The sequence below is a fragment of the Myotis lucifugus genome, unplaced genomic scaffold (assembly GCF_000147115.1).
Source record: "Myotis lucifugus unplaced genomic scaffold, Myoluc2.0 scaffold_395, whole genome shotgun sequence".
In the NCBI taxonomy this organism is placed as follows: Eukaryota; Metazoa; Chordata; class Mammalia; order Chiroptera; family Vespertilionidae; genus Myotis; species Myotis lucifugus.
Window position 1 is genome coordinate 347,294 of NW_005871443.1, and position 11,168 is coordinate 358,461.

Here is an 11,168-nt window from a genome sequence, read left to right on the forward strand (position 1 = left end):
TGATGCTGAGTTTGAAGGAAAGTGACCCATGCCGCTAGGCTCCTGCTCAGCAGATGTGACCCGAAAGGGACGGGCCAGGTCTCTCTTGCATAGCTTAGGGAAGAAATAAAGCTTGATGATGGAGACTGCTGCTGCGTGTGTTTCTGGGACACAGTGAAGTTGGTATGATTATCCAGGCCTATCATATTGTTTGTCATGCCATCTTGTCAAAATGTCCTTTTTCTGTAATTTTATAATTAACCAGTAACTAGTGGAAATATTTGGGAGATTTTCTTTACAAAATTTTTAAATCTTTAAAATGTTAGTGTTTGCTCTCAAAGAAATTTTAAAGTTTGTATTCTCATCTAAAGGATCAAAATTATTTTAATTATTTTGGGAATATGCATGATGACTTTATTTTGACTTGGGACAATTTAAAATACTGGAAGTATTTGCTTTTAATATTTTGTTTTCTTAAGCAGGTGACCTTGACTATAGTGCTGTGTTGCTTGGCATGCTGGTGATGCAGGATGTACAGCTGGGGTTATTCATAGCTGTCATGCCAACTCTTATCCAAGCAGGAGCCAGTACATACTCTAGGTACATTTTTATATTATTTTATTTCATGGTTTGTTTTTCTGGTTTCAGATCATTTGTTTATAAAAATACTATTTGATACCTTTTTCCAAAGATACGTTCAGAGCTTGCATTGCATTGTATAGCACAGGCTCAGGAGTAACACTGCCCTCACACTCTAGCTCTGTGGACATTGGTTGGGCAAGTTATTTAACCTCACTCTTCCTCAGGTTTCTCATCTGTAAAGTGGGGATAATATCAATACTTACTTCATGGAATAGTTAGGATTAAAAGAGTTAAGATATAAAATGCCTGGAACATAGTGCGGTGTGTGTGTGTGTGTGTGTGTGTGTGTGCCCACACTATCATTGTCATCTTCATTACCATTTTCCTTGATCCTTTTTCCTAGTCTTCTAATAAAATAATACCAGAACCCAAACTGTACTTGCTTAGGTTCATATTGGTGGGAAAAGAACCCAAACTGTACTTGCTTAGGTTCATATTGGTGGGAAAAGCCAAATGGGAAAAATAAATTCACTCAAAAAGCTGTAGGTTGGGTTGCATATATAATATATTACAAGAATACCCGCCAGAAAATAAATACACTTGCAAAATACAGGGTGCCCTGTACAATTTAAAGGTACATTGTATGTGGGTTAGGATTATAAACTTGAATTTGTTTAAGCAAATATACTATATGCATATAAATGTTGTGCTTTAAATATTTCCAGAGGATACTTTTTTTTTTTTTTTTACCTCTTACAGTAACTATTTGTCAAAAATTAGTAGACTTTGAAATTCATTTTGGAACCACTTTGAAATGCTAAAATCATTCTCATTTACTTTATTTCTTCTGTATGACTTCATCTAAACCTAATCACTTCCCAAAGGCCCACCTCCAAGTACTGTCACATTGGGGTTCAACATATGAATTTGGAGGGACACAAATATCCAGTCCATAACACTTTTTGGGTTTATCATATTTGGTGTTGGCTGAGCTGCTTGAATCTGTAGATTTATGTCTCTTGCCTAATTTAGGAATTTCAGCCATTATTTCCTCATGTAATTTTTCAGTTCCATTTGCTTTCTCCTTCTGGGACCCCAGTGATTTTTTTTGTTTTTGTCCCACAATCCTCTGAGACTTTTCCTTTTTCCCCCCAGTTTATTTTCTTTCTGTTCTGACTGAGTAAATGCTTTTGATCTGTCCTCAAGTTCACTATTCTGTCCTCTGTCATCTCCACTCTACTATTTAGCTTATCTAACATTTGACTCTTCTTTTTATAACTTCTATTTCTTTTCTGAGATTTTTCTTTCTTTTTTTTTTCATTTATTTCGAGAGAATTTTTGAGTGCTGTTGAGTTAATTTTATGATAGCTGCTTTAAACTCTGTCAGATATTTCTAACAATGATTCATCTCTATGTTGGAATCCTTTTATTGTCTTTTCTCATTCAAGTTGTGGTTTTTCCTTGATTGTTGTGGGGATAAGTGATTTTCAGTTGTATCCTGGACGTTTAGTATGAGTATCTAGATCCTATTCATCATACCTTTTAAAATAAGCAGTCCCCCAGTGAGGTGTGTGTGACATTGTGTGTGTGCGTGTTCATCGCCCTGCTAGGTTCCACCCAAGTGAAGCCCTAACTGACAAACCTATCTCATTGCACATGGGTCGGGTAGAAGTATTTTGTATTTTTTAGTATTTACCTTTGCCAGATAGTCTATTAAGTTTCAGCAATCCCAGAATGATTAAGATCTCTTCTCTGCTCTCAGATAACTCAGCTATGTTAAAAATGAATGCCTTTTTAACTGAGATTTCCAGAGGTCAAGGCTCATGTCCTGGAGCAAAGCCTCCCTAGAGTTCTAGCTCAGCCATTTGCCAGCTTTGGCAGCTTACCGAACCTCTCTGGGCTTCAGCTTTTCTCACCTATAAAATAGGGTCAATATGGAAATAGGACCTATGCCATGCACTGTGTAAGGGCTGCAGGAGAGGATCCCATAAAGCAGTTAGACCAGTCGCTGGTATATGTAACTATTAAGGTCGGTTATTGAGGTCATTTTCCCTTGAAGACATTATGCTAAGGGAAAGAAGCCAGTCACAAAAGGCCATATATTGTATGATTCCATTTTTATGAAACATCCAGAATAGGTAAATCCACAGGCACAGAAAGGAGATCAGGTGTTGCCAAGCGCAGAGGAAGAAGGAGTGGGGAGTGAGTGGGAGTGGATACAGGGTTCCTTTTTGAGGTGGAAATATATTCTAAAATTGATTGCGGTGGTGGTTGCAATTCACTTTATGAATATACTAGAAAACCATTGAATTGTACACTTTAAATGGGTAAATTGTTTAGGTTGAGAATAATATCTCAAAACTATTGAAATTATATGCAATATTTTCTGAACTACATAAAGAAAAAGTGCATGGAGAGACCATAAATATATGTATATATGAATAACAAGTATATAACAAGGTATTAATGAGTAATAGATTATGATACTTTTATTGTCTATTATACATACATTTTTATATAATTTGGGAAAAACCTCTTTTCCAATTTTAATAACCAGAGAAAATTTATAGTAAACAAATTAAATAAAACCAGTTTTAATGTTAATATAAACTTTGCCTCTTTAGGAGGCTTTATTCAGAATTAATCTTTTTTTAATCCTTATCCAAGGAAATATTCATTGATTTTTAGAGAGAGAGGGAGAGAGAAACATCAATGTAAGAGAGGAACATTGATCAATTGCCTCCCATATACGACCAACCAGTATTGAACCCGAAACCTAGGTCTGTGCCCTGTCTGGGAATTGAACATGCTACCTTTTGTGTATGAGAGAATACTCCAAGCACCTGAGCCACCCAGCCAGAGCTAGAATTAATCTTGATCTTTCCTAAAGGGAAGAATTAACTTCTTTACCCCAAATATTTCACGGGTAATGAGCAGAGCACAGAGACTATGATAAAGAATACTTTTTAAAAATAAAGTGATTTGAATTATTAGAATTAAAATCTTGCAAAACCATGGAAGTTCTAGAAGAAAGTATGGATGAATTTATAATATTGAAGATGGGAGGGCTTTTCTGCTTCAAGCAGAACACAAATTCTAGAAGCCATAAAGGACAAGAAAAGTGATAAGTATTACTGCATTGAAGTTGTTTAAATACACAAATATACATGTAAACACCCACATACATACACATACACATATGTATACACATACATGTACTTGTTTGGTAAGCAGGCCAAAGACAAATGGGAAAAATATGTTTGTACACATATTAAAGACAGGGGGTTAAGTTTCTTATTTTATCAAAATCTACAAATTAATAAATTTTTGAATCCCAATTTAAAAAATAGGTGAGTAATATAAGCAGCTAATGTAGAAATGAGTAAATGGAAGATGCTCCCTTCGCACAAGGGAAAAGTAATGGCTCTTTTACCTGTCAGACTGCAAACCTCTAGAAGTGGGATGATGCCCAGGGTTGCAGAACGGCACTCTGAGTCTTGGTTGGGGGTGGGAATTGGAGCAGCCTTCCTGGCAGCTCATTTGGCAATGTCTGTCAAGTGTAGACTGTTGCACACGAATATGCTCCCAGAAGCTCATCATTCAGCACATCAAGAACCTAGAACAGCCCAGGTGTCTGGCTGAGAAAAAGATGACATAGACATATGATGGAATGCTGACTCGGCTGTTGAAATGAGTTTATGCTTGTGCTGGCATAGAAACTTTGCCAAAACCTGATAGAGAAATAGAGATGCAGAATAGTACCTTTCTGAGCTGTTTGACTATTTTATCCTCACCATCATGCATTTAATAGACAGTTGGGAGGTAGATCTGGATGCAGGCTCTGGACATGGTGATTGCAGAGCCTGTGCAGCAACTAGGAGCACAGGCCCTGGCGCCAGACACCTGGCACGTGACCTGAAGTGATGGCTTGGCCTTTGCCTCCACTTTCTTGTCAGTAAGATGGGATGGTGACAGTGCTGGTCTGGTTGTGGCTGCAATCTCTTAAGTGGCTGCAATCTCTTAAGTGGCTGCAATCTCTTTATCAGCTAAATAAACTGGACTGAGACTAGAATACTTGTAACATGCCATGCTCAGGGGAGGATGGCCGCTCTCAGGGAGTTGCCGTGATGTCTGGGGAAGATAGTGAATGAATGATAAATAAGTGAATGGTCAACAAGAAAATGCCTAGTGTAGGTTAGTGCTGTGCAAAGAATTATAATGGGGTGATGAGTCTGCAAACAACGGATGACCACTTCAGATTGGCAAGGCATCTGAGCAGTTGACTTTGAGGCTGAACTCTGAAGGACACAGCTGAGCCAGTCAGCGAGGAGAACCTGGGGTGGGGTGGGGTACACTGGCCCCACAACTGGGGAGTGTATGGCCTGTCAAGAAGCAAAGGCTGGCCCTGGCTGGTTTGCTCAGTGGATAGAGCGTCGGCCTGCAGACTGAAGGGTCCCAGGTTTGATTCTGGTCAAGGGCACATGCCCAGGTTGCAGGCTCGATCCCCAGTGGGGGGTGTGCAGGAGGCAGCCAAGCAATGATTCTCTTTCATCATTGATGTTTCTATCTCTCTTTCCCTCTCCCTTTCTCTCTGAAATCAATAAGATAATAATAATAATGACTTCCCAAAAAAAGAAAGTCATACCACATGTGACGTCTTGATAAAGTAACAATTGGTGCAATAACTTCAGCTATACAGGCATTGAAAAAAAAAAAAGAAGAAGAAGTAAAGGCCGGTGTAGGCTGCTCTGCAGGTGAGGGTCAGTGGAAGGTGCTGCTGGGTGAAGGAGTCTGGGCTCATCTGAATGTCACAGGAGCTTTGGACATCTGACTGATGTTCCCAGCATGCTGTTTAGGCCTCTGTGGAGCATGAACGAGATACGTTAGGAGGGTATCATCACAGTTTCGCAGGGATATGATCACTGATGTAATGTGGGAGACTGGTCAGGAATTTGAGGTAGACTCAACCTACTTTATTCTGTCCCAGTGAGCACATTTCTATTCCTGCCGGGCTGCAGACCCTGATTTCTCACACTGGCTCCCCACTTTAAAGATGTGGAGTCATTCACAGTGACTTTGCTTCTTTGCTGCAATCCCAGCTCTGTTCCGATTCCCCTAAGTAATCGTGTGCAACTTGAGATTTGTGTCCCGTGCTGCTATTTTAAGCCTGACTGCTGTAATGAATTCTCTCTTAGTACAGTAGTCCCTGCTCATCTGTGGGGATACGTTTCAAGACCCTCAGTGGATACCAAAAAACACAGATAGTACTGAACCCTGTGTATGCTGTATTTTTTCCTATGCATACATATCTATTTACTTAAAGGAAGTACTTTACAACTTCTGTTTGGCATATCTGAATTGCCAGCATCACTATTCTTGCACTTTGGGGTCATGATTAGGTAAAATAAGGGTTATTTGAACACAAGGACTATAATACCCCAACAGTTGATCTGATCACCAAGGCAGCTATTAAGAGACTAACAGGCAAGTAACGTATACAGCCTGGAGACACTGGACAAAGATGATTCACATACCATGCAGGACAGAGCAGGACGGTGGGAGATTTCATAATGCTACTCAGAACCGTGCACATAAACTTATGAATTGTGGTGTTGTTGTTTTTTTTTGGAATTTTCCATGTAATATTTTCAGGCCATGGTTGATGGTGGATAACTGAAACCAATAAAGCGAAACCACAAATAAGGGGGGAACTACCAACATAAGATTTGTATTCTTCCATTGAGAACTTCTAAACCAGAACTTTGGACTGAATGGTTTCCTAAATATGGTAGAGAGCTAAGTTTAAGAAAATATGTAGCCCTAGCCAAGTTAGCTATCGTCCTGATATGCCAAGATGTTGGGTTCCATCCCTGGTCAGGGCACATAAAAGAATCAACCAATGAATGCATAAATAACTGGAACAACAAATTGATGTTTCTCTCTTTTTCTCTCTATCTCTCTTCCCCTCCTCTCTGAAATCAATAAATAAAAATAAAATATTAAAAAACCAAAATATGTATATTATTGTAAATGCTACAAATTCAAGGTGTCCCAACACATGTATACACACTTTGACAGCTGATAACTCAATGGATGTTTCTTTCTTTTCAGCCAGACTAAGCTGAAAAACAAAGGAAATGAACAAAGGAAATTCATCCTAAAATGCTACTGGAAGTTTGAAAATGCAATTGAAGTACAAACACTGCCTTTATAATTATTCAAAGTGTGTGTACATATTTTGGGGACATAGGCTGCCCCCCCCCCAAAAAAAACAACACAAAAACATATACACACTTTAATAGCTGATAACTCACTTAATTTTCACTCCTTTTGAGGTCTAACTGATTTGAAGTAATGGATAAAGCCAGACTAAGCTTTGAACAAAGAAAATTTATCCACTATACATTTTTATGCTGATACATAAAAGAAACTTTATGCTAAAAAAAATGGCAACAGTTGATAAATTGAGGGCACACAAATACCAAACACAATGATTCTTAATGTTTGTGACTCCATTGCTTCACATTATCAGCAGTGCCTGAAACAGAAACAGTCATCAGTTTGAAAACAGCTGTTGACAAAAAAAGTTATTCATTTCTGTAGATCACATTAAATTTTGAAAATGAACTGTTTGTTAATAAATACTGATTTTATAATCTGTCAAAGTGTGCAGACATTTTGGGGACATCCTATATATAATAGTGCCTTTTTTGTGAGCTTAGTACAGAATCCTTTTCTTTATGACTAAGTAATAGACATAAAATTCAGAGTTCTGACTTGAGATAAGAAAATATTTTGTGAAAGTCACTGGAATTCTTTAGTTATACTTCTAATGTGAGCCCGCAGTGTAATATTACAGGGTGACTATCGCCTTATGAAGAATTTCAAATGGGGTTTATTATCTGAGAAGGAATTTTATTATCTATCACTGACATATACAAGCTGTCAGTTAAGGATCGTTACATCCTATAAATCGCATTTGCTTCAAAGAATTGATTGCAAAGTAATCCAGCTTCTTTATTGATTCAAATAAAAATTTCTGAGATTAATATGATGGGTAGTTTTAATTTTAATATTTGGAAATGAAAATGTATGTGATTTGGGTCATTTATTTTACAACATGTTAGAAAATAGTGGAAGATCATTTTATTGGGTTTTAGAGAAATATGTTTAGAGGTGAAATAACATGTCTTTGTTTTTTTTCCTTTCCTAGCATTGTCATGGAAATACTACGAATACTGGTTTTGATTGGTCAGATTCTTTTTTCGCTGGCTGCTGTTTTTCTGTTATGTCTTGTTATAAAGACTTACCTTATAGGACCATATTATCGAAAGCTACATATGGAAAGTAAAGGGAACAAAGAAATCCTTATCTTAGGAATCTCGGCTTTCATCTTTTTAATGTTAACGGTAATTCTCATAATATTTTTTATTTATATAATTTGATTTATATAATCTGTTCACTGAAAGCTTGTGATCAGTTTCTTATCTTTTTATTTTAATAATAGTTAAAATATTAAACACTTAGTAGTATTTTTTATTTTATACACAGTTATGCTACCCATCAATATTAATATGAGTTAAACCTATTTAACTATTTTAACTCATACTCTTAAGCATTTTGCTAAAAACGTATTTGTGGAGTGCTGCATTAAAAAACAAATCTAATCCTAGCCGGGTGGTTCAGTTAGTTGGAGCATCATCCTGTACGCAAAAAAAAACACACACAAAATCTAGCCCTGGTTGGTGTCCTCAGTGGTTAGAGCATCAGCCCATGCACCATAGAGTTTTGGGTTTGATTCCCGGCCCCAGTTGGGGTGCGTGCAGGAAGCAACCAATATCTCTCTCTCTCTCTCTCTCTCTCTCTCTCTCTCTCTCTCTCTCTCTCTCTCTCCCTTCCACGCTCTCAAAAAAATCAATATAAACAGTATCTTCAGGTGAGGAATAACAAAAAGCAAACCTGTGAGAATGAAAAGCCACCAGTGTCAAACCATCTTACTCTGTCTTAAACTTTTAAACAGCTTTGTACCTGACAAAAGATTAACAATTTAAAAACAAATTTTAGTTCTGTTCCATAATGACAAGGTAGTCAACAGAACTTCTTTTGCCGTAAATGTGAAACATTAAAAAAAAAAAAAGGTGTGTTTTGGAGGCAGCCTTCTCCTTATTTAAAGGACAAGAGTCTCATGAGAATGGGGGCAATGCTGGGAGACCCCCTCCTAAGTGGTTTAAGTACTAATGGCATCACTAGACTACCAGCATTTGCTCTCCTTGGCCTGTATCCCAGAGAAATGAAGACTAGGTTCACACGGAAACGTACACACTAATGTTTACAGCCGCTGCCCAGATGTCCTTCAGCAGGTGAATGTTTCCACCAGCTATGGTCACTATGGTCCATCCACACCAAGGAAGACCACCCGGTTTTAAAACTATTGGTACATGATTGACCAGAGAATTGTGTTGAATGAGAAAAGCCAGCCCCAAGGGTTGCATATTGTATGATTCCATTTGTGTGAGATTTATGAAGACAAAATTTCAGAATGGAGGGAAGATTGCTGGCTGCCAGGTATTAAGGAGGGGGTGGGGGTGGGAAGGATGGATCCTCATGGGGACAGAACGTTCCACCTCTCTTCATTATGACACATCAGTATCCTGGCTGTGACCTAGTGCTATGATTTGTTAAGATGTTGCCATTGGGGAAACTGTACTTGGAATCTATGATTATCTCAAAATAAAAAGTTTAATTTTAAAAAGGAAATTAGCAAAAGTTACTTCCTTATATATGATTTAATTGCCTGCTAGTATTTCATAATCTTGGGAGAAGACTATGATTTGCTTCTGCTCAAAGCTGCTCAAGTATGTGACTTCCGTAATTGTTTTACATTGCTTTATCCATTCCGGAGTATTTTTCTCTTTGAAAATAGCATCCAGCACATTTATCTTATCTGGATGACTTCCTTGCTGTTTCCCCAGTCATTGGTTCTTAGGGTTTTTTTCTTCATTTGACTATAATTACTGAGCACCTGCTATAGTTGCCAGGTATGGTGTTAGGTGTTGGGCATTTTGCATATTGGGTATTCTTATAATTCCTCTGTCAGACTCCTCATTTATTGCTGTGTGATATTCCATCACATATTTCACAATTCATCCTTTCTGTTGTTAGCTACTAGGGTTTGTTTCCATTTAGGGCTGTTATGAATAAAGCTCTGTATATTCTCATATGTGTTCTTTGTTGGACATGTGATGTCACATCTGATGAATATATGTCTAGGAGTGGAGTCGCTGGGTTGTAGGGTATACCTGTGTTTAACTTTAGTAATTTTCCGTGCTAGTTTTCCCCAAGTAGTTATACTGGTTTATACCCTTACCAGAGTTGTGTTAGGGTTCAGTTTCTTCATATCCTCAGCAACACTTGTGTTTTCTGTCAGTCTTTGTAATTTTAACCATTCTTCTAGGTGGTAGTATCTCGTCTGGGTTTTGATTTTCATTTCCTTGATGACTGATGGTGTGAGCACCTTCCCATATTCGTATTAGCCAGGTGGACATCCTCCTTGGAGATGTGCCTGGTAGAGTCTTAAGGTTGTTATTCTATTGGGTTGGTTATTTTCTTACTCATTTGTAGGAGTTTTTTATATGTTCTGCCAAAATTTTGACAAATTTCTTATTTACTGATTTAAAGTGTACAATTCAGTGGTTTTCAGCATATTCACAATGCTGTGCAACCATCACCACTATCCAATTTCTTTCACCCCAAAAGAAACCCTTTACCTCATAATTCTGTCTGTTCCCTACCCCCTCGTCACCACTAATCTACTTTCTGTTCCTACGATTTGCCTCTTCTGGACATCTTACATAAATGGGATCATGTAATATGTGGCCTTTTCTATCTGGCTTATTTTACTTTGCATGTTTCAAAGGTTCATCCATGCTGTAGCATGTTTTAGTACTTTGTTTCATTTTATGGCTGAATAATATTCTATGTCAGATATATTTTTCCTAAGATTTCCTAGTTTGTGACTTTCCTTTTCACTTGCTGAATGGCTCTTTTTGATGAACAGCAGTTCTTAATTTTAATGAAGTCAAGTTATCCATTTTTTTTTTTTTGCTTAGCAATTTTTATATTCTACATAAAAGACCTTTGCCCAACCGTGGCCAGTTTAGCTCAGTGGTTAGAGCATCAGCCCGTGGACCTGAGGGTTTCAGATTTGATCCCAGGTCAAGGGCACATACCTCGGTTGCAGGGTCGATCCCCAGCCCCAGTTGGGGCTTGTGTGAGAGGCAACCAATCGATGTGTGTCTCTCACGTCAATGTTTCTCTCTCCCCGCCTCTCTTCCCTCTCTTCCTCCCTCCATTTCTCCCTTTCTCTCTCTTCCTCCCTTCCGCTCTCTAAAAATCAATGGAAAAAAATATCCTTGGGTGAGGATTAAAAAAAAAAAAAAAGACCTTTGCCTACTCCTGGATCACGAAGATACTCCCTGTTGCCCGCTAGAAGTGTTACTGCTTTACCTATCTTGTTAGATCTGTCCATCTGGAGGTGAGTGTAACACATGAAGGAAGGAAGTGGAATTTGTTTTTTCACAGGCTTTCCCCATGCTGTGTGCTGAAAG

The 11,168-nt window shown here is 38.1% G+C and overlaps 1 protein-coding gene across 6 annotated transcripts in view; it reads left to right on the forward strand.

Annotated features, from left to right (window-relative positions):
- Window positions 1-11,168, forward strand: part of TMCO3 (transmembrane and coiled-coil domains 3) — a 36,737-nt gene that overhangs the window by 16,340 nt on the left and 9,229 nt on the right. For 4 of the 6 annotated variants that reach the window (XM_014467424.2, XM_023743490.1, XM_023743493.1 and 1 more), the window contains exons 8-9: window positions 459-579; window positions 7,775-7,970. In XM_014467424.2, coding sequence (XP_014322910.1) covers window positions 459-579; window positions 7,775-7,970 — 317 coding nt within the window. The remainder of the gene's footprint in view (window positions 1-458; window positions 580-7,774; window positions 7,971-11,168) is intronic. The other 2 variants (XM_023743489.1, XM_023743491.1) reach the window with 1 other exon arrangement.